We start from the raw sequence: 25,062 nt of genomic DNA, 5'->3' as shown, positions 1-25,062 counted from the left end.
CAATACTATTTTTTGAGTAATAACAGTACTTTTTCAAACCACTTCTTAAAAATATCTCTGTTCATGTCATCATGGTAGTCTCCAGATTTTTTGGATTCAAAAACAAGTAATACCCCCTCCTCTAAATCCCCTAAAAATCCATTTTCATTGCCAATATGTACCACAATTAATTGCTTTCTTTTGCTTAATCTTGACAGAAGTGCTATTTTTTTACCTATGTAACAGTCGTATCACGCCAAATTCTTCAAGTCATATCTCATCTCATCCAAATAAAATATATGTCCACCCATTTTTCTATAATTTGCAATTTTTTTAAAATACGCCATCAAATTATGATCTCTTCTCTGATTACATCTTTTTTATTTCTTTTAATAAATTTAAAATCCATCGACAACAGTAGTTTTTATAAACTAGTGCGTCCAATCTTTGGTATTCTCTTGTCACAGTTTATCACAGTTCATTTCAAAAAAAGAAATTATGTACAGTCAATCTTATTACATTTGTGTCAAATTCATCCATTTTCCTAGCGTAGATTTTTCACGTTTTCTATTTTTAACAGGAGTTTCTACCCTTCCTTTCCTATTTATTTCAGTCTATTAATACTACTAACCGACACAGTTAATTCATTTCTCAAGCAGTTGATTGAATACGTTCAAAACTATTTTATTTCACCACTTTGCAAATGTTTCCCCTTTATGTACTTTTATTAAAAGATGTTCCTGAATTATCAGCTGTCGATAAATTTTTAGAATAAACTCATATGCAGGCTAACAAATGGCTCAACTCACACAGGCTAACTCACACTATCAAAAGAAATAAGAGAATGATCTTTGAAATTAAATTTTATTGCTATTAACATAATGTTTACATTCAAAGCTGAAATTACAAGTTAAAAAATTCTCTGCAAATTTAATAATAGTTATTTAAAAATTCCCAGATTTTATCTGTCAGGTTGTCTTGCAAAATTGTAGTCCATAGTTGATCTCTTTCCTTGAATATTCTCTCAAACAAATTGCATCATAGGTGGTCAAAGTAATTCCTCTACGTGTTTTGCATCTCATCTTTGCAAAAATAGGATTAATCACACGTTTACTACCTTGTTTCAAAACCTTCTCCACAACTCTGTTCAAGCAGTTCAGTACCTATTATGACAAAACATACTCATGCATCTTCATTGTTGATTATTTTCTAAGGCTCTTGTTGATTATTACTGGTTTTTCCATGAGTATATGATCATAAATTAATGACCATGAATTGTGTTGGGGAGGAGAGCATAGAGGAAACTGAAGGCTTGTAGTAAAATAAATGTAGATCTGCTTGTGTACAGCAATCCTTGGCAATTGCGCATCACGTTTGTATATTCAAGTGGTTATTCATTGCCAGATTAGAATATGACTAACCTGTAGAGCCGTACTGTAGATCATAACATCATTATTGAGGACAAGTAGGTGAGGATATTTTGTAATAACAGATAGATCTGCTGTTGAAATTAGTTTCGTCGATTTTTGGTTGTGTATATTGTAAAATTATATTGTATTGAGAAAAATAAAACAAAATTTAATTGCTTTCTTAAATGTATAATCTTTTATTTTAAGTTAATACTGTGAAGTACTAACTTAAGAAGAGAATATGACCGTTCTGTAGTGCCAGACTTCCATGGTGAAGATTTTATGGTTATCATCATAATATTTCATTTATAATTCATATTTCTATTGTATTTAATGTTGTAAATATGGTATTTTTGCTGGTAATCATATATTTCCTGATTTTGTTTTAGGCAGCTGAGAGTGCAGCATTTTCTGCATTGAGTTGTTTGAAATTAGAGGATGACAATATCATTATAAAACAACCTAAACAGCCACCACAGCATCATCAACAACACTTACAGGAGGGAATTATTCCATTATTATCATCAGGTAATGGTGTTGGTAGCCCCAATAATATGTATGGCGCTAGACAGATGTTTCCTTCCTCCAGCAATATGTATAGTACACTATCAAATAGGATCCCACCTATGGTTTTTGGTAATAACCTACGACAGCCAAGTAATTATCAACAACCATTTAGGTGAGTTTTAAGTTTAAATCCTTGTTATTAGCCTAGATAATGCACATCCTATTTTCTATTTTCTGATTAAATAAAATGAAAAAATTACACTCCTTTCAAGATAAAGTATGTTGTGTTTTATTATGACTTAAATCATAATTTTTATTTAGAGTATCGTAATTGAGACTGGTATAAATTAATTTTATTGATAACTAATAATGTAAATATTAGTATGAATATTTCATTACTGAAAGAAATATTTAATGAAAAATATTTCTTCGCTGTCTTCCTCATCAGTGATTATTATTCTTATTATTATTATTATTATTCATTATTCCAGTGATTATTTTTGTCAGAAAGAGCATTTTCTTCTAATTAGTTTTCTTCTTCACTTAATTTTCTCACTTTATATCATTTTAATGTTTGGTGCTATATTGTGCATGGGAATTCCATACTGGTTTGAAATTCCAAGAAAGGTTTGATTTCAGGTCAATTAAGAACATGAATTAAGCATATCATTTTAAACAATTTGTTGATGCTATCAAGTTGTTGAGAAGAAAAATTTTAGTCATATCTCCCAGAATGATAACCAAATCAGCTGTATGGTTTTCAAGTATTTAAACACTTTTAATTGTTTTAAATGTTTTTTAATAGTCTGAAAAAAGGTGGTAGTTTATGATTGTTGGTTGTGTTAAAAGCCTTACAGTACAACTCTGTTTTGTGTTACCAAAACATTTTCTACTACTGGCATTTCTAAAACACTAGTTGACATTTTTTTTCTCTATTTGGTAGATTTTACTTTACAGTGTTTCACTAAACACTGTATGTATTGTACTACTTACAATATTTAAAGAATGCTGATTAAAAAATTCCAGTTTTTAAATATATGTTGAGCATGAACAATATTTATTTTTATTGCTTCATTAAAGAATGTCACTAGCCACAGCACATCCTTACCACTTTAAATCAATTCTTTTCCCTCTACCTAGGAAAATATTAATTTTAAACAAAAGTATAAAATGATTTAATAATGCTGTTTTGTATAATAAAAATGTTTTATATAAGTTGTATATGTTCTTAATATTCCTTACTTAATTCATTGTATTAGGTTTTTTCTTAGACATTCATACTACCAAAAGGTATTTTGTGCATTATTGTTCAAAAAAAAATTGACAGTTTTATAATTGTCTGTTTTATATAATTATTATTTTATTATATTTCATTATGTTGATATTTATATTTATATATTAGTGGTTTTTTCCCCCACTAGGAATCCAAATAATAGTAATAACAGTTCAAGAGGAAAAACTTCATTTAGTTGGTTCAATACAGATTTGCCTACACCTCCTCAGCAATGGTACAAAGGACAACAACAGAGTAATGGTAGGTCCCAATATTTATTAAATTTCATTTTAGTTGCTGAGTTAAAAAAATTCATTTAAAACTTATAAAAAATATAACACCTAAAAATGTTCTAAATATTTTTATTTGCATTAATTCTTGCCCCTTTCATCTTATAAAAAGAGTTTAATCAGTATTATCTTTTTTATGTCTGAATATTTAACTCTTAGCATGGTTGGCACATATGACAAGAACCATGTATGCCTGGCTGTCAATGACATTCCATTAATTACTGGTTTTTACTAGTCATTGTTCTCAGGTGTATTCTTTTCTTATTACTTTTCCATAAAATTTTCAAAAAATCAGCTGTTAAACAATTTATTTTTACAGCTGATTTTTGAAGTAAAAGGTTCTGAGGTTAAAAAAACTAGTAAAGGTTATTTACTTGCTTTTATACAGATTTGAATACTACTAGACATTTGAAAACTATACATTTCAGGAATGGTTGGCCTGAGTCACAATACATATTATGTACATATCATTGTTCACTCAACAAATAAAATAAGTTATTGTTACAATGATTTATTTCTGTATATTCATTCATTAATAATTTGTATAATAAAATCATTCTATATTAAAATTTAGTAATAATTAATTTCATTATAATAACATTCAAAATTAAATCACTGATATTAAAATTAAGGTACTTCAATTGAAAAAATTTTTAGATTTCTTTGAAAGTAATAAGGTGGATCAAGTTTATATTAGATAAAGCCATCACATAGAATACTAAGTGCATTCCACCTGACAGTCTTCTAAATAATGCACACAAATAAAGTGACAGTATTAAAATTGTATGCCAATTCTTTGTTTTTTGAGTGGTTCATCTCTGCTGCATATAAAACCAACAGCATGTGGTAGTTTTAAATTTCTGCTTGAAATTAATTATGTAGAAGTAATGTTTCTGATTTGTTTATGTCTACACTTGCATTAATAGTATATGGTTTTTATAAAATTCAACTGAAACATTACTAAAAACATTACTAAAAAATTTTTTATGTTATTATTTTTTAATTTTAAACAAAAAATATGTAACTAATTGTAATTGAAAAGTACTTGCTAAGAAATGTAAAAAAAAAAAAATTGTCACTGAATTTCCTAAGGCAGATTCTGATAGCCCACTTCTAACTTTTATCTCAGTAGATAAAATGATTTATATTTTGCTTTTATTTCAACACTACTTATAAAAAAACATTTGATTGAAAATTAACTCAAGTTAAGATTCTGAAAAAGATAATTTTTGTTAAAAATTAATGCAACTAAGAATCAGTTGGAAAGCCCCTTCCCTAATAGAATTAAAAAAATTAATTGTTGAGTACACCATCTTACAATATATTATATTGTAAGTATAATATAATATAATATATTTAAAAGTAAAACTCAATGAGTTTTACTTTTAATATGTATGAAATGCCTATTAGTTTTTGATAATTTTTAGTTGATTTTAAATATCATATTTTATTGCTTCAGAAATATTAACTCTGAAATTTCTTTAATTTGTTGAAGCCTTAGTTTTACGTAATTATCCTAGGAATTTTTTTTTTTTAGATTGTATGTTAGAATATTTACAGTGATGTTTACAAAATATATATATATATTTTTTTTTTTGGAATTATTTAGTTAGGTGCCTCACCCCGAAATCACAAAAAAACATATAAAATTCATTCAAAATTAATATTTTTTCATTTAGTTATGGTATTTTGGGTGTCAGAAAAGAGAAAATTAGTAAAAATTTATATAGCGATACAAATAAAAAAAAACCCGAAAACTCAACAAAAACGCAACATAACTAATCAACTAAAAACAAAACAAAAAAGTAACAGAACTATAAAAATCTGCAATAATAACCACGAATACTTGGAGCAAGAAAAACGCAACCACAATTATCAAGCGCTAAACCTAACCTAATTAATTATTTATTACTTAAATAATCAAAACATTACTGTTGATTAGTCAAGGTTAGTGAGTGTAGGTTAAGTTTGGTTAGATTATATTTTTTATTTTCATGTTTATAAATATAATGTTTCATTATAAGTTTTTTTTTCGATTTTCATTATGTTATGTGTTATTTGTATCACTATGTAAATTTTTACTAATTTTCTATTTTTTGACACCCAAAATACATCATTAAATGAATAAATATTAATTTTGAATGAATTTTATGTTTTTTGTGATTGAGGCACCTCAACTAATAATTACATTTTTTTTGTTACTCATGAAATACCTGTAAAAATATTAGCTTGTTTCCAAGGTAAATTATTTTTTATGACTATTTCATTAAAGTTATGTACTACAAATTGGTTAACCTAAGAAAGAGACTATATTTCTATCAGGCATTGTGCCTAATTTGTGGTTTAAAATATATATCCTTTATTCTCTACTATCAAATAATTTTAAGACATAATGTACAGTTAAATACTATAGCATTGCTATTGCATAAAATTCATACCTGCTGCTTGAGTGAATGTAGACACTACAGTACAACTCTTAAAGCTCAGATAAATACTTGCATGGATTTTCTGTTTGAAAATTCTTATGTCAACAATGGTTGAGTTAAATTGCTGTAGTATAGTTTGCTGCAAAATAACATTTATTAGGTGAACAACATTACACTGATCTAATCTGATTTGTTTGTTTCTTATATTAATCATTGTCATTAACTTATGCTTCTGGTATTACTTACAGCTAAATTCACTATCATGATGCCTTAACTATGTGTAGCCCATTAATGTAGTTATTATTGTTATATGATTCTGTCAAAAACTTGTTTTCTCTATTTCTATATTTTCCTGACTCTTTTCATTATGCATATTTACTTTCATAACGAATAATACTCATAATGAGTTCATTATCAAGCATTAATTTCATCTCTTTTTTACTCTTCTAATTGTAAAAATTATTAGCAGAATAAAACACATAATATTTATCATGTTGTTTTGAATTAAGTACAACTTGTTAATTACTTTTTTCTGAAGGAAATAAAAGTTATTTTTCATTCCTGTTACCATTTTATTTAAAAGGCATTGAATTTTCTTTTTCTTCCTTTTTTTAGTAATTCTAAATATTTTTCAAATTATTAAAGTATAAATATCAGAAGACTTTATTTCCTCCAATTTAGGAAATTAGTTAGTTATTTATTTAATAGGTTTTTTGTTTTTTTAGTCAATTATTTAGGAAATTTAGTTTAGGTTTGTAATTAAATTATTATTTTTAGATAAATCAATATATTTGAATTATTATTTTTTTTTTAAATAAATTAATTTCTCATGACTAAAGAAGAATAAGTGAAAAATATTTTATAATAATTTGAAACAAATACATTATTGTTACTATTTGGGTTGGAATTCAGGTATGATTTATAGTTTTATGAATAATTTATAATATTTAAAAAAATAGAGTAGATTAAAGAAGCTCTTGTTGTTTCCTCCCCCTGTATTCATTATTATAAATATTAGATAAATGAAATTTCTGTTTTGAAATTAGAGAATATTTTTTATATTTAAATGTTAGCACGACAATGAGTTAAAAGAGGATATAATTTATAAAATATTAATTATGTATTAAAGTTTAGTTCTTTTATTATAGTTATAAGTATTGTAATTTATTTTTGTAGTACAAAATTATCACAAAAAAATATTCATTATTCTGGTAGAATTTGATTCTCCAACACCCAATCGACAAATGCCTGGCATTTCAAATGGTCATTGGTAGCTGAACAGAGCTTTTATTACAAGCTGCAGATGCAATTCTTTCAATGAAATGTGCTTGCATTGTTCCTTTTGAAATGTCCAGTTGCAGTTACTGACTTGACTGAGCACTGAGGTTTTGGCACATTTGCTCACTCTATTGCTAACAGCAGCAATTTTTTTGGCTGAACAGCCATTACAAGGTTGGCCTGTTTTTTTGTTTTCTCAATCAAACCTTTTGTTCAAATTTTTCATGTAGTCTTTTTGATAATAGTTTCATTTAGTTAGGGCGTTTCTCCTACTGAAAATCCAACATAATTTAAGTCAAATGTAATGAGATAGTAGTCAAAATCAAAGTATTCAGACTGATAATTGATTATGACTGGTGTGAAAATTTCATATTGTAATTTTAATCTTTTCCTTAAAAAAATCTTCAAAATAAGAGTGAATAATGTTATCTTCACATTAAAATTAACATATTAAATGATTTTCAGATTAGTTTTACTTATTGTTATTTAAAAATAGTTCTTATTTGCAATATTGCTGTCATTTAGGTTGTTAATACAAATTTTTCATTAATTTAGATTAAGATTTAATGTGGGACATATTAATAACCATGGTAATTTATGAACCACCATTGTAAAAATAATAGTGATCTACTTTAGTACAGCTTATTACTTAACAGTATCACAATAAATCGCCGTTAGCAATGAAATAAAACACATTTTTGATACCCCATTTGTTGAGTTTAAACAATTTAATTTTTTTTCTATTGGGAATGATCATTTTTTCAACAAATTTGTCTGCTCTGTGTGCAAATTATTTGGATACTGCAGATGAATCATGTTGTAATCTATCCATGAAAATTTGGAATAGATAATTATTGACTTAAGTTAATTAACTCTTAAATTCTTCATTGTTATCTAAATTATATGTTGTAGACGCTATTATATCCTTTATTGGATTAAATTATTATATCTTCTTGCAGTAAGTTTCTTACAAATAACTCAAATGAAACCTATAAAAAGATTTTTTTTTTTTAATAAAAAATTAAATTTTGAAGATAGTTTTTTATTTTTTATCATGCATGTATAAAGCTTCGTATATCAACAAGTATGACCATTGATGATCTAAAAGTATACACCGTAAAAACACCTTCCATTAGAGCCACTTTAGCAATTATGGATCTGTGCAGTAGTTGGTCAGTGTAAACATTCTTTCATAGATAGCTTGATAACTTCTTATGTGCTGCTCACCTACAGTGATAGCATTACTTGACAGCGTCATCCAATAGATCCACATAAAAAAATAGTTACTAAAAGTGTTGCTTTGCAGTTTAGATGCTCTTTTTTGTATATCAAATTTAGCAAATTTTTTTTATGCATTTTCTCTCTTGGTAGTGTGTAATTTACACATTTCCATATACCACCTTAGTTCATGCTCAGTAGATAGCCTCTTTCATCTCTAGATTTCTTATCTTATTTTTTGAAAGATACATGTGCCTTACCTTTTGTGTTTTCCTTTTAATTAGCCTTTTTTTACTTAAGAATAATTTTTTTTCTAACGTACACATTTTAAATTTAAACTGAAAATTAAAAAAAAAAAAGTTTTTAATACTTGTTTGATGTTTGCATCAAATTAAAAATATTAAGTTGCTAGTTATTATTTAATCTTAATTTTAAAAGGAGTTTTAATTTACTACTGTTTTAATAAAAACAAAAACTTTATTTTGATGAAACTACTGATAGACAGATGATGTATGTGTACTATAAGATATTTTTGTTGGCACTTTTTCAAAATGTTTTATTTGTTAATTGTTACTTATGGGTTTCTATTATTAACATATAATATTGCTGAAAATGTTAATTTTTATATTTTCAAAACATCTTATTAAATCTGATGATTTTGACAAGTATATTTGGTTACAATTAAAAGATTAAATTTAATTCGGTCATTCTAAGCTGAAGTTTATTTTTGTATTCATATTTTATTGAATTATTTGGGTGACCGACCATATATGATAATGCTTTGTTATAATTTTAATGGTTTTTAATAGAGTGGCTGTTTTAGAAGTTACTTTTGTTTTCATCATTACCTGGTGTTCGCCTGGTGTGGCTGGACCCTTAAGACACCTATGTATTTACACCTATCTCCTATGTATTTCTGTCCCAAATATCTTCTTCATCCCCCTGCAGTTTTCAATCTTCATCCCCATCTATTAACTTCATCCTTCTTTTTCTTTCTACTTCTACTGACCCTTCCATTGTAGATATCAAGATTCCATTTCCTGTAACCATATATCTTAACCAAATTTTTTTTTCTATTTAGCCTGCGGAACCACCATAAAGTATCACTTCAGAAGATGATATGTATGGATGTAAATAAATTGTAGTCTTGTACAGTTTCAGGTCGACCATTCCTGAGATGTGTGGTTAATTGAAACCCAATCACCAAAGAATACCAGTATCCATGAAATTACTATATTATTTGTCCTCCTATACTTTTTCATTTAATATATTCATCATATCTTCAATATAAATGTTGAACGGAATTTGTGAATGGCAGCATCCTTGCCTAACACCTCGACTTGACCCCTCCCAGTCTGTCATTATTTACTTTCATCACAGCTGTTTGTCTCATGTATAGTTCTGTAATTAACCTTCTGTAATTAACCTTCTGTTTTTCCATTTTAATTTTTTCTTTTTAAAAATCTTGATTCATTTGACTCTATAAAATGCTTTCTCAAAATCTGTTAGACTCATTCTTCTTCTCTCTAAATATCTCTTTCTAGTAATCCTTATTACTCAACTGCCATCCCTGATTCCTTTTCTGAAGCCAAATTTTTCTTCCCTTACATTCTTTTTCATTATTGTTACCAACATCTGGTTTACCATCTTAATAACATTTTAGTGACATGGCTATTAAACTTATTGTTCTATGTTGTCTACATTTTCTCCTACCAGTTCTATTCAAAATTGTTACAATAACCATTTTGTGACAGTCTTCAGGCCATTCTCACATACTGCATATCCAGTCTATTACACAGTTTCTGTTTCTTTCACTCCTTGCCTCTTTAAGCATTTATAGGATTCTATGGGAAGTTCATCTAAAAGTTTATTTCAGTTCATCATTTCTTTAATTGCTTTCTGTGCTTCATATTCTAATATCAACGGTCCTTTATTCTCTTCAGCTACCACCCATTCATTATCTATGTTTAGTTCCTTAGGTTTCTCTCTTGTCATATACAAATCCTCCACTTTCTCCTTTTATCTTCCTCTTTCTCTTATTTCTTTGTCAACATAAGATTGCATTCAGCCCAGATAAAACCAAGATTATGCTGCTGAAGGGCAGTTTTGCTGTGACATGACTGGTCCATATTTTGATGTCAGGCCATCGAATTCAATTTGTTCAGGTTCAGAAGTACCTCAGGACGCTCCTTAACAAAAATGTTTGTTTTAAAGAGCATTTACAGAATGTTGCAAAGAAGGCCAATATTGGCCTTTCAATTTGCCTGCCGCCTTTGGTATTCAATGTGTGGTTAATCCGGATTGGGGTCTGAATTTTAAGACTATGATATCCTCTATAAGGTTGTATGTGAGGCAGTTATATTGTATGCTGCACCTCTGGTTGGACAGTCTAAAAGTTTAAACTTATAGGAGAATTTTGTTGAGGGGTCAGCGCCTTTTGTTGTTAACAGTGGTAGGTGGTTACTGTACAATTTCTTGTGAAGCTGCCCTGGTAATTGTTAGAGTAAAGCCTGTTGATGTTCTTGCATTCAAGCATCAACAACACTATTTTACAAAGAAGTTGAGTCAACTAACTTCTGCTAGAATTAGAGAGATTGAGAATGAAGGATTTCAATTGTGGTAAACTAGGTGGGATGAGACAGCTGATGGGCGTTACTTTCATGATCTTTTCCCTGATGTGAAGACTCTGTGTGGCACCTCTTGGGTGTTTTCTAACAAGTTTATAACTCAACTTCTTTCTGGCCGTAGTGCTTTTAGGGATAGGTTGGCTCGTTTTGGCCTAGCTGATTCAGTTCTGTGTCTGTGGTGTGGCACACCAAACATCTTTCATGTTTTATATGTCTGTTATCGGTATGATGAAAGACGATTTAGAGGATGTGAGGTAGCTCGGGGACATTGGGTCAACTTTAGATTTAAATGTTAAATGGAAAAGCCGGGCCAAATGGTCAGTTGTGGAGAAATATTTGGTTCTTCATTAAGTTGTAGAGGGCATGTAGGATGGAGAGTTCGAGTTACCTGGGTGATTAGGGACCGTTGGGCATTCTCTTGTCACCAAGGTAGGTACTTAATAGTTTTGTTTTTGTTCAGTTAGTTCGTGATGTTTATTTCATTGTAGGGCTATAGCTCAAAATTTAAATATTTTATTTGTTGTACTGTTCTGTTCGAGTAATTTGTTTTTGATTTTATGTTTATTGATAGTATTTTCTTACACTAATGGAAATGCCATTCGTGGAATTTACGTCAATGGTATCCTGACTGAGGACAAGCTGTTAACTTAGAGATGTTATTAAGTCTGTGGGTTCACGAGGTGATTTCTGGTAAAGCCTATCAAGGCTAGGTACGGAAGGGGTGGCATGGCGACTGGAATTGTCACATGGTGGGATCTTCCCTTCAGGGTCAGGAATCCCTATTCTCAATCTCTATCAATTTATCATTTCCCTTCCATTTATTCCATGCGATGTCCTACACCTTCCTGTATATTATATTGTACTGCCCTTTCTTTATTATATTTTCACTGTCATTTGCATTCTTCCTTCAACCACCTTTAATAGCTTTTCGCCTTTCTCCTCCTTAAATTATTGTTTTAATTTGCAATATTGCTTTCATTTTCTGGTGTTTTATTCATGTACCTCTTCATTTTTTTTAGTACTTTTGTTACCTATGGCTTCTTAGCTCTATTTCCCTCATAACAGCCTACTTCTGCTGTTTTTACTGTAGAATTTTTTTATTCTCATCCAGTTTTTTCACTGTTCACTCTCTCCTTTTTTCTTTCTTTAATTGTCTTAGCTAGTTTTTCTTCCATTGCTTCCTCATCTAATCCTTGTTAGCTTGGCTTTCTTCTTTTTCAAAGCTAGTCTGACTTCCATCATAAGTAGCTCATGTTCACTATTGTTATCTGTACCTTGTAATCCACTGGTTTTCTTAACATATTACTGTAACTTTCAGCTACTAAGATGTGGTCTGTATGATAGCATCCTTTGTCTCTAAAGGATACCCACATATATCTCCTTTTATGGTGTTTGAAGCAAGTGTTGATTATAAATAATATTTTCTCTTGGTAAAATTCTGCTGATTTGTTTCCTCTACCATTCCTTACCCGTAAGCCAAATTTTCCTACCACACTTCCTTCTTCCCTTCTCTGACCACAGCATTATATAGTCTTATCAATATACTATAGACCTTTTCTGCTTTTATATTACATCTTCAATATTCTCTAATCTCTTCAATTTCTTATTCATAATATGATACTGGCATATATACTTGTACTATATTACTAAGTTTTTGATGAGATCTCAATCCTTACAGTATTAATTTATCATTTATATTAACATACTTTCTGCACCTATTTTGCTACTTTTTTCATCATAATTACTGCAATTTTGTTTTTTCATTTCTTTCTTTCAGAACAGAATATGGTCACTTTGTCACTCTTCATTTCACCCTGACCTTCCTACTTTAACTCAGTTCTAATTTAACCTAGTTATTTATCTTCATTTCCCTCTTTAGATTCTCTAACTTTCCACTCTGTAATAAAGACTTTGACATTTCAAATTCATACACACAATTGGTCCTTTAATGTAGCTTTTTGTTTTTCCTGAAGATCACATTGAGAATTTACTTTAACTCTGGAACAGTTAATAAAAGAAGCCAGCAATAACAGGAATTATTACTAGGAATTTAATGCAGTGGTTTTCTGTTGCTTTCTGTATTCTAATTCTCTCGACTTCCTGAAGATGTTCCTCCGCTTTTAGGGGCAGTTTCCTAACTCTATGGCAATAGAGTGCTTTTATCCACCTCTTTTATTCACCCTCTGAGGTGATGGTTAATGCTTGTAATGAAGGACTTCCTTATACCAGGAGTAACTCAGTCCCTTCATTTGTTAATCGCTTGTAGGCACTAGCAGTTTTTAATATGTAGAATCCTCTCATCATGGTTAAGTGAATATCAGGATTTCCCTTCATCCAATCTCAGATCTTAAAAGCATTTCCTAGTTTCTGTAGTACTTTGGAGAGAATTTTTGTATTATCTTTCATCAAAATTATTATAATTTGTTTTATTTTATTTTTTTTTAAGGAAATAATATAATTTTGAAATATTTCAGCTAACAGAGTAGGGAAAAGTTTTTGGTTCCAGCAAAATATACATGTGTTTTTTGTAAGCAATAGTTTTTCTTCAATTACTAAAAAAAAAATTAGCTTACATAAGATGTAAACTGTAATTATCATTATTTAACTTCACAAAACTATAGAAAGCTTTGGCCATTGTCATAGTATCCTTGTTTCGCATTCTTTTATTTTTGAAATCCTACTGCTTTATAAATTTCTGGTATTGCAAATAAGTCAGCTGTAGGTAGTTACAGTGCTATCTTACTTTGTTGTCATGAAATGATAGCAAAGCATTGTTAAAAAAATATATATATAATTTCTTCATATTTATCTACTTCAGGCCTCTTTTTATTAACTTTACTCCTTCATTCAATTCTTCATTCTTTCTATTTTCCATCAGGAGAATTGAATTTTTGGATAAGTGTTTGTGCTCAAGATTATCCAGTATAATTGAATGACAACTTATTGTTCATATAGTCAATGGCTACAACATCGTTTTGAGATATGTACAGACAGCAAGGGTACTAATAGAAATAGTTTACTACAGGCCCAAAAATTAGAAACTATATAGCTTCTTTAAATCTTATTAACAAAGGCAAGTTCAGTCCATCATATCATGATGGACTTTCCTACACCAGATTCATCTTTCCATTGATATGTGTCAACGAATATGGCAAACATTCTGAGATTTCAGCTAATATGTGTAATACATACCATGATTTTACAATCTCATTAATCATGCAGCATCCAGAGTCTGGATACTGAACTATTGATCAGCATTCTTTAGTTGGCTCTCTGGATTATATAAGTACAAAATCTAATGACTTGAATTGAAATGGTCATGGATCACTTAGTGATCCAGACATGAAGGTAGATGGAGATAAAGGAAGAGATTAATCTTGTTTTATAATTACCATGAATAGAAAACAAAAATCATTATACTGCATTCGTCTCAGATGAATATTTCACAATAACACATGTATTTAATGTGTGGTTAAATCACGCTAATTTACAATCTGTAATTCATAAAAATAGAAAAATATTTTTGTGTCATTCAAAATAGATGTTGCACTTCTTACCTTATCTTCAAACTTTGAAGTAGGATGGTTTTAGATGAAATTTAGTTGTGAATTCATTCCTTAAAATATTTTTTTAATAAATGAATAGCTAACAGTTATTTACATTTTTCTAGGTGTCTGTGTTAATAAATATTGAATTTTGTTTTTCCAGTAGATGCCAGGCACATGGACCGTAAACCTAGGCAAGATCAAGGTGGTGGACCTAATAAACTATATCAACCACAGTCATATTACAACAATCAGCAGCAACACAATTATTCATATTCGGTATGTTGAATGTTTGGTATTTATAAACTTATCAGAGCAGTGAAATAGTATTTGCTAATAAAGGTGTTAGTTTGTTTTGTTAATATTTTATATTTTTTAATAACCGAGTGACACACAGGAGATAGATGGTTTTGAACTGCATGGTACTGTGAATGGTGGTGGGAATAGTTCTGTCCTCACAAGATGCCATATCAGTAACAATGGTGCCATAGAACTTGCAACATCGAATGTTTGCCTATGACAGTTTTGTTAGAAGTGGTGAATCTATTACAGCTATTTAGTGAATCTTTTATATTCAGTCTTGGTCGACGTGTAGCTGAACAAAGTCATAACAATCCTCAGATGGGTGGAGCATTTAAGATCAACAGGAAACATTATGAATAAGTAGCATAAAGGCCTAAGAAGCAGTTTAATGACATCGGAAAACATATCAAGGATAAAGGAAGTGCTAGTCAGAAGACCAGGACAGTCAGGTAGACGATATGCTAGTAAGTTAGCAATCAATTGTGAATCTATTAGATGAATTTTACATAAAATTTAAGTTTACACCCATATAAAATTCTTATTGTGCAACAGTTAAGAAAGATTTTACTGCACGCAAGGACTTATCTGACAGAATCGAAGTGATTTTGGGATTGAATGAAAATCTAAGATTAGTGTGATAAGTTATGCAGCTCATTTTCATCTGAACAGGACCATAAAGCAAAACCTACGTTATTGGGCTCCTGAACATCCACACATCATACACTTGTTCTCTGCCCTCAACAAATGACAGTCTGGTGTGCTGTTGGCTCTTTTGGCATTATCGGACTGTATTTTTTTTTTTTTTTTTTTAGGAAAATGGCATTAATGGCACTGTTAATTCAGATTGATGCACACATGCTTGAAACGTTCTTCAGTTCAGAACTGCGAAGACAAAGAATCACTTTAAAAGATGTTTGGTTCCAGCAGGTTGGTGCTACAGCACACACTGCAAACAAATCGTGGCATGTTTCCTGGACACATCATCATGTGTCCAGGAAACGTGAGATGTCACATTTTGGCAATGTTCTGTGGTCTCCAAGATCTTCCGATTTATCAGTCTGTACCTATTTTCTGTGGGGATACCTCAAAAGTCGTGTCTATATCCACAAACCGTTTGGATGAGTTAAAGAATGCCATTTCAAGAAATAGCTACCATTTCTCCAGAGATGTTTGCTTATGTGATGAACGATTAAGAGAAGAGACTTGAGAACTGCATTCAAATTGATGGACGTCACCTTGAGGACATTATTTTTCATAACTAAGGGGAATATAATTAATGGCATGTATTGAGCTTTCATTTCAAGTCAAAACATAATTTAATTTTAAAATTAACAGTGCATTGCTTATTTAAAGACAGTCTGTCTCTCATGGATCACTCTGTACAACTCTTAATACTTATAAATTATTTTTTTCTTATATTATTAATACACGGAAGTTTAGTTAATTCATTGCTGAAAGCAGATAATTAAGTTCAGGTCTGGTTTATGTTACAAATATCCAATTATAATAAAAGAAATATTGTATTACCAATAAATAAAGAGAAAACATAATTTAAATTAAATTTATGACACCGAATAGCTACACCGCCTAAAGTTTTATCATTAGTTTTCTAATAAATGAGTTTTGTTGAAATAAATGTATTAATGGAATTATCACATTTACTCAAATTAACAGGAAAAAGTTTAAATTATTAGAAGTTTTTAATTAATACTGGGGAACAAAAAAGAATTTTTTTTGTAGGAAGAAAACTGTGTGATTCTGATAGTATTCTTTCTCCTGAATTCAAATATGATATCTGTTTTTCCCCAACATGCAAATGCAAGGTTTCTGAGAGAGGCAGTTATAATTTCAAGCATTTTAATACTTTCTGCATTCTTAACTACACAATATTCAAATGTTTGACTCACTGAGAAAGTAAGAAATGATGATTTTCTGCTATAATTCGCCTGTGGAGCATCCCTCTTGATGACTGAGCAATAATTGGCCAGCATATTAGGATTCAGTCTGCCTTGATACCTCTTTTCCATAGCTGAAATCTCCTCAGGAAGTATTCTCCGTTCTCATTGCTCACTTCACCAAGATATTCCAGGAAAAAATCTGGGTGTGTAATTTTAGGAAACTTCTGTTTTAACTACATGAAATCAGGAGTACTGTCAATGGCCTTGATGAAATTCTTCATTAATCCTAGTTTGATATGTAACTGAGATAGACAGACATTTTTAAGGTTACACAATGGGTCATATTTCGCATTTTTCTGTTCAGGAATGGGTGATTTGTGTTTAGGCCATTCTTTTCTAATGAAAATGTTTTTTTCTTCTGTCCCTAGTATACCATTCACTCAAAAAACAACAGTACTTTTTGTAACCAAGCTGCAGACCAAGAATATGTGCAGTTACCTTCAAATCATTACAAATATTCCATATTACTTTGGTATGGGTTAGTTCTTTGCAGTGTGGAACTAGTCTCATTGCAGATTGCAAGTTAGGGTACACAACTGTATGTTTTGATTTTGATGTAATCCCTTTAATGTTTGTTAAGCAGAAATAACAGTTAGAAGAGTGATCTTTGGGTTCCCTCCAAATCATAGGGATAGCAAATGGCATGTGGTGTGTGTCAATTTTCCATGTAGCGAAAAGCTTAGAACACCATAAACAACAAGATATATGGGGCCCAGGTCCTTGTTTGGTCCCCGATTTTGCACCCAAAATAAATTTCATAACATTTTCTTACTAATTGAGTAATGTTTTGCCTTTGGTACTTGAGTGTCACTTCACCACATATATAACAAAATTTGTTAGGATGATTTAAATGAACTCTAGGTATTTTTGTAACTAATGACTAATTAAAAGAAATAAAGTTGTAAATATGTAATACATAATTCAGACACACAAAGCACTTGCAATGACGTGTTTTTACTGGTTCACTACTATCTTACAACTGGCATCGTTCTGATGATTGTGTGCTACACTAATCATGTTTGTGCATTTCTATACACGTCTGAACCTGCAAACAGCAGCAACGCACTACCCTTTGAATTAATTCATTTGGTTCCTGTCATATTTACAATGCTCTATGAACTTTTACTTCACAGAGGATAATTGGATGAAAAACATTTTAAAATATTTAAAAAAAATTAAAATAACAAAAAAACTGTGGGTGATTGAGAGATTTTGAATACATATTTGAAAACAGGATAAAAAACTGTATTATGTAAAAAAAGAATGAAAATGTCATTTTTGGCATAAAATTTTTCTCCACTCAACTCTGATATTTATATACGAGGGCCGTTCAATAAGTCCTTAGAAAATCTAAGAGAAGGTGCTCATAGTATCGAAGATGGTTTGCTTTTAGTAAGCATCATTTGTTGCTAGAGTGCAGTTAAAGTTTCAATAGCTGAAACTTTAACTGGATATAGCATCCATCATGTGGTTTCATTGTCATAGTCGATTGAAGCAACAAGCTTTGTTTTTAGAAAAATGGAAAAAAGTGAGTTTTTAGTGGTAATTAAACACTTATATTTAAAAAGCTTAACACCGAAAGAGATCAAAGCTTAGTTGGAAAAAGTTCATGGCACATCTGCTCCTGTGTTTGCAACTGTTTACAATTGAGTAAATGAGTTCAAACGTGGTTGACCATCTACAAAATATGCGAACATTGTTCGGAACATCCAGTGGAAGTGACCACCCCTGAAATGATTGATAAAATTCATGATATAGTTTTGAGTGATCAACGAATCACAGTGCATGAAATAGTTGAGGCCACAGGCATATCGCAAGGTAGTGTTTTCAATTTTACATGGAATTGGGTGTGAAAAAATTTCAGCAAGATGGGTGCTGCGTTTGCTCTGTGGAGAATAAACACAATTGTGTGGTCAACTCAGGCTGTTTGGCGCTTTTCCTTTGCAATCCTGATGAGTTTCTGCACAGTACATGAAATAGTTGAGGCCACAGGCATATTGCAAGGTACAGTGTTTTCAATTTTGCATGAAATTGGGTATGAAAAAATTTCGGCAAGGTGGGTGCCACATTTGCTCTCAGTGGAGAATAAATGCAATTGTGTGGTCGACTCAGGCTGTTTTGGCGCTTTTCCGTCGCAATCCTGATGAGTTTCTGCATAAATACATAACTGTGGATGAAACATGGATACGCTACTACACTCTAATGACAAAGGAACAGTCAAAACAGTGGGTTTTTGAAGGTGAATGGGCTCCAAAGACTGTGAAATCAGCCGGCAAGATGATGGCCACAGTTTTTTGGGATGCACATGGTATAATCTCACTGATTACTTAGAAAAAGGACAAACAGTAACTGAGAGTATTACGCGTTGTTATTACACTGGTTGAGCTAAGAAATTAAGAAAAAATCCTCACTTGAAAAAGAAAAGATCCTTTTCCATCAAGACACATGCGAGTTTCAATGGTCAAAATTATGGAATTTTAATTTGAATTATTACAGCATTGCTGTATTCAACAGATTTGGCCCCCAGTGATTTTTTTTATTTCGAAACTTGAAAAAATGGCTTGGCAGGCAACAGTTTACATAGTATGAGGAGGCCATTGCCCAAACAGGTGTTTATTTTGAGGATATTCCAAAATCCTACTCTTTGCACAGCTTAAAAAAGTTGGAGAAATGCTTGGAAAAGTGTATAGAGTTAAAAGGAGATTGTTGAAAAATTTTTAAAAAAATCTACACAAAAATAATTTGTTTTTCTATCTTTTTCTAAGGACTTATTGAATGACCCTCATACATTACTGTTTTTCTTCAACCGTAAAAAAGTTAAAAAAAAGATTTTTCACATATTTAGGTTCTACCTGTGTTGACTCTAGCAGTTTTATCAAGCCCTTTTCTTTGTTCCAAAATTCCAAAATCTTGTTCCAAAATGAATTTTTTGTGTGTGTTATATATGAGGTGCGACATAAAGTAATGAGACTGATTTTTCTCTGCAAGATGTGGCAACCCTGCAGCTTGCGTAGGCACACCATCTTTGACCTTGGTCTATAAGCTACTTCTAGTCCAAGCAGCACATTGATGCAACTGCTCACTCGTGAGTTGTGCTGTAATAAGTGAACACGTGTTTGTGTCTCTCGTCACAGAAATGAAACCACAAAATATTGCGCAACGGTATGCCATTTCTTTTTGCATTAAATTAGGTGGAAATGCGACAACTTATGTTAAGCTTCAGAAGGCTTTTGGAGAGGAGGTTATGTCAAGAGCTCAAGTTTTTCGGTGGCATAAAATTTTTAGTGAAGGCAGAACAAATGTTGAAGATGAAGACCGCAGTGGGGATGACCATCAACCTCACGGACAGATGTCAACTTGACCAGGGTGCGTGAAATCGTACAATCTGATCGAAGATTATCCATGAAAATGATTGCAGAAGAACTCAACATCAATCGAGAAACGGTTCGTCAAATATTAACTGAAGATCTTGGTATGAGAAAGATTTGTGCAAAAATGGTCCCCAAAAATCTCACACAACAGCAGCGAGAAACACGGAAAAATGTGGCAGCCAATCTGTTAGAGCAAATGGAAATCAGTCCAGATTTGTTGAGCCGTGTTATCACTGGTGACGAAGGTTGGTTTTTTCAATATGATCCAGAGACAAAACACCAAAGTTCGCAATGGTGCTCAAAGGGATCACCCAGACCAAAAAAAGCTTGCATGTCAAAAGTCAAAAGTGAAATGCATGCTTGTGTGCTTCTTAGATTCCAAGGGAATTGTTCATAAAGAGTGAGTGCCTCCTGGACAAACAGTTAACCAATATTTCTCCAAAGAAATTTTAGAAAGACTTCGTAAACGAGTTTTTCGTGTTCGTGCCAACATTGCTGATAATTGGATTCTGCATCACAATAATGCGCCATCCCATACTGCTCTGTCAGCACAGCAATTTTTAACCTCAAAACAAATTTCAGTACTACCACAACCACCTTATTCACCAGATATCGCTCCGTGTGACTTTTTTCTATTTCCAAGAGTCAAAATGGCGGTCAAGGAACACCATTTTCAAACACACAAGATGTCCAAAAAGCTGTGACGAGGGTCTTTGAGGATATTACAGAAGATGAGTTCCAGAAATGTAACCATCAATGGCAGAAGCGCTGGAATAAGTGTATGCAATCAGAGGGGAACTACTTTGAAGGAGACAACACTAAACATGACTAAAACGGTAAGCAACATTTTTTTTTTCATATCAGTCTCATTACTTTATTGTCGCAACCTCGTATTATGTCTGTGTAGAACCATCTCTTCTGTGCACAATCTTTTGTTGTCTAATTTCAATTTAAATGTGGCAAAACGTTTGTCAAAACTGATGCAGTTATGTCATTCATTGCATTCTGTCATCATTCAGATGATATTATGAATATGTAGCATGATTGTATACAATGACTGTGTTTCAGTGCTGGCTTTATTGACAATGATAGAGAGATAAACTTACTTGCACATTATTGACTACTGTACCCTCATTATAAACTGCCTTTTGACTCTGAAGTGTTTTGCTCAAAAGACTTTTTTGAGAAACTTAATTTGTGTAATACATTTATTCTACACATTATAAAATTCTGATTGAATTAAGTGAAACATCTGAAATTGGTGAAATATAATGAAATCTTCCAAATTAGTAGCAGTAAATGGCGTGGGAAGAAGCTAAAGCAGAAATGTGTGATTGATTCTCATAAATAATTCAGAGCTTAAATTATTTGGAAATGTGGGTAGATCTTGTGTCAGTTTATATTATTGTAAAGTACGTGTATTAATCTTTTCTTATTACTTTTTTATTTAATTTGAATTTCAGCGGCCAAATATTGGTGCTCAGTGTAATCCTGGTGGTGGGTCTGTTGGTGTTGGGAGTGTTAATGTGACAAACTTTAAGAATCGTTCAGCACAACCAATTGTATCTGGCAATGCACCTGTTGGTCAGATGCCTTTTATTCCCCTTCAGGCAATCACTCAATGTCGTACCAGACCTTCTACTTGTTCCAATTTTATATCAAGAAGTATGACTGATTCTAGTCAATCACAAGTGAGTTGATGTGCTATAGATATTGATATACATTATGTTCATTTTATTAAACTTAATAATCTACTATTTGTTAAGTCTGCAGTGTAATGTTTTGTTGAGATCAGAAGTAACAATTGGGAATTATTATTTTGCTCACTATTAGCTATTAATTGCTTTTGCTCATTTTTACTTGTACAAAAAGGTCAAAAAGGTTTGCTTAATAGGCCTGTTCAGAACTACATTCTGTATTAAAACTATGCATGACTAGATAGATTTATTAAAATCAATCAGTTTATGAAAAGTATAAACCTTATTATTACACTAAATGCACAGTTTTGAAAATTTTTATTTGTTTTTCTAAATCATATGAGAAAAGCCATTAACAAGTCTTGAATATTCCATTATGATCCCAAGATGAAAAAACTAAGTTGCTGATAGAAGTCAATTTCTTTACCACTTCTGAAAAAATGCAAGCTGGACACAGCGTGGTTAAGTCACAATAATCTTTTTTTTTATTAGGAAGTATTCACTGACATCGGGTACTTAACAGGGATGACTGTATATGTTGTCGTGTATGTCAGTGTGCTGGAGGTAATGCTGATTGATTTCAGAATAAAATGCTCGGGCAAAAATTGAAGAACTTTCTGTTGCATCACAATAATGCATGCCCCCCAGATCTCTCTGATAGTAAATTTTTGAATAAAAAAAAAATTAACACTTCTCACCCAACATATAGCCCAGATCTAGCTCCAACTTCTGGCTGTACACAGAGGTGAAGAAGGACCTGAAAGGGTAAAAATTTGAGACAATCTAGAAGTCATAAAAGGAAGTGAAATGCAAAGTGCTTTCAAAAGATGGCCTGGATTTCTTATTTAAAAAAACTGTATAAAATACTAGAAGCAGTGTGTTGCACCTAAGGAAGACTTATTTTGAAAAAGAACTTGTAAATGTAGATTAAAGTTCTTTCTAACTACAGCAGTTGCACTTTACTTTTTGAGCTGCTGTCATGTATATTTTTACAGAAAATAAATTGCACTCTAATAAAAATTTTATTATTTTTCTAATTATTATGGGTTATGGGAATTTACTAAGAAAGAATTTTGTTTTTTTTTTAAATATTTAAAGTAAAAATAGAAATATGTCTTATAATGTCAAAAAGAGTTTAAATTTACAAAAATTCAGAGGTGAGTAATAAAAAAAAAAATCACATTAAAAATCTTAACAGTTAAATAAAATTATTCGAGAAAGAATTACTAATAAAAAAAAAAAAACTATTGATTTATAAACAAACATAGCATTACTAATATACAAAGGCTCTACAGGCAGCATAAACTTATTTAGCTAATGATATGTTAACTATTATAAGGGGAGTAAGTTATGAAATTGCTATAAAGGCATTGCAGGGATTGACAGTTTTTGTCAGTATAATAAGATTCTCATTATAAAATTTGATGCTTTTTTCCTATTTATTATTTTTATTTTTTGTTTTTACTTAAAAATTTGGTGCTTTTTTCCTATTTTTATGGGGCGATTTTAATTAAAGTAACTTGAATTAAGAAGTCCATTACACAAATAAAATCTGAACATAAAAAAAGGAAATATATATTTACTCACAGAAATTGAAGACACCAGCTCTTGCAAATATTTCCTTTGTTGGCTGTTGTAATTTAATACAGAGTTCAATTTTATTTTTGTTATTTATGACTTGCCTTTATAAACTCTCATTTATGTCACAGCATCAGAAGCCAAATATCATCTTATACTTGTTTATTAAATGGTGGCAATATCTCTGACTCTGTTTCACAATCTTCTTCATGTCCTTTCTCTTTATTCTGTGCTTTTCACTAAAAAACTTCTTCAAAAAGCATCTGCACCAAAAACTGTTGACATAGATAAGACTTGTCATCAATCCTGAGCATATCCAAATCTGTTCTCTGAAGAGTCTGCAAAGTTTTGAACTCTTTGATCCACTCTCTTTAGAAGAAAATTAAATTAGAAAATTTTGTTCATCATAAGTATTATTGGTTCCTGGGTAAGAACAATGAGCATGTTGAATGAATTTTTTAATGTTCTGATACATTTTCCCTTGCTTAACTTGTTTTAACATCCATTTCTTACTTGTAACTTACATAAACCTTTTCATCCAAAGACAAAGTTTTTTGTTTAGCAGACATTTATAAAAACGTTGATTATCTTAAAAAATACAGAAGACTAGTGGACAGTTGTAAAAAGATAATTAAGCAGAACTTTAATAATAACTAGCTTAAGAATTGCTTTGTGTCTTTCTTCATTCAGTTGCACAGAAGATGAAGAAAGTTGTTACCTTAAACGATATAAATGCCAATTTCTTAAGAGCAAGGAATTAGTGAACAAGAAAGTAAGTAGTAGTTAGTCATTAAACCAAAAATTTAAAACCATGAAATGAAATGTTGTTAATAAACTTGTTAAATAGCTATTTTATCAGAATATATTCTAAAAAATTATTTTTATCTTTAGTAATACTTATTTTATATTGTGTAGTAGATGATGAACTATGTAAAAACAATAAAATGTTATTTTTATTGTTCATAATAAAAATTATGAATATTTTTTTATTATGAACAATGTTTTTACATTATGAATATTGTTCATAATGTTGACCTATCTTAAACCCTGACTGTTTCTTTTCAGCTGATCACTGAACATGTGCATAGAATAATTAATTAAAACACAAATTATAATTTAACTTTATTATTGTATGCTTGCTGTGATAAATTTAAATCGTTTTTTTAGGAATCTGCAAAACCAATTGATTCAAGCCCTGGAAATAATATAGTGACAAATCAATCAAGACCACCAACTGTGTTGAGTCATCCTAGGAAATCAAGAATAGCGGCAAAATTTAATGTCAATATTGACTAATTGTCTTTATTATAATGTATAATGTTAATTTTAAAATATTTTTAATAAAATTTTTATCAAATTTTTTTAAATTTTATTTTAATTAAGTCCGTAGTTAATTGTGGATCCTCAGAATCCACTTTTGAAGTGCAAAGGTGCTTTCAATGGTAAGCCGTTAACAATGAGTAGGTGGTTTTTTGAAAAAACTGGATTTAATTTATGTGAGTGATGGAATTTGTTCTCTTCAGTTATAATGACCACATATGTGTTTGGTACCAGAATACTGAGTTCACTGATAATTCTATAGGGACTACAAGGGACCTGAGTC

At 30.7% G+C, this 25,062-nt stretch overlaps 1 protein-coding gene across 3 annotated transcripts in view; it reads left to right on the top strand.

The window, feature by feature from the left end:
* Positions 1 to 24,816, top strand: part of pcm (5'-3' exoribonuclease pacman) — a 188,186-nt gene extending 163,370 nt beyond the window's left edge. For 2 of the 3 annotated variants that reach the window (XM_075355315.1, XM_075355314.1), the window contains 5 exons: positions 1,778 to 2,067; positions 3,317 to 3,429; positions 14,716 to 14,831; positions 21,648 to 21,875; positions 24,627 to 24,816. In XM_075355315.1, the coding sequence (XP_075211430.1) occupies positions 1,778 to 2,067; positions 3,317 to 3,429; positions 14,716 to 14,831; positions 21,648 to 21,875; positions 24,627 to 24,755 (876 nt within the window). In that variant the 3' untranslated portion in view covers positions 24,756 to 24,816. The remainder of the gene's footprint in view (positions 1 to 1,777; positions 2,068 to 3,316; positions 3,430 to 14,715; positions 14,832 to 21,647; positions 21,876 to 24,626) is intronic. The other variant, XM_075355316.1, reaches the window with a different exon arrangement.
* Positions 24,817 to 25,062: the final 246 nt, after the last annotated feature.

Source organism: Lycorma delicatula, chromosome 2 (assembly GCF_047948215.1).
Source record: "Lycorma delicatula isolate Av1 chromosome 2, ASM4794821v1, whole genome shotgun sequence".
Lineage (NCBI taxonomy): Eukaryota > Metazoa > Arthropoda > Insecta > Hemiptera > Fulgoridae > Lycorma > Lycorma delicatula.
Note: the sequence above shows the minus strand (reverse complement) of the source record. Positions and strands in the feature narration are given on the sequence as shown.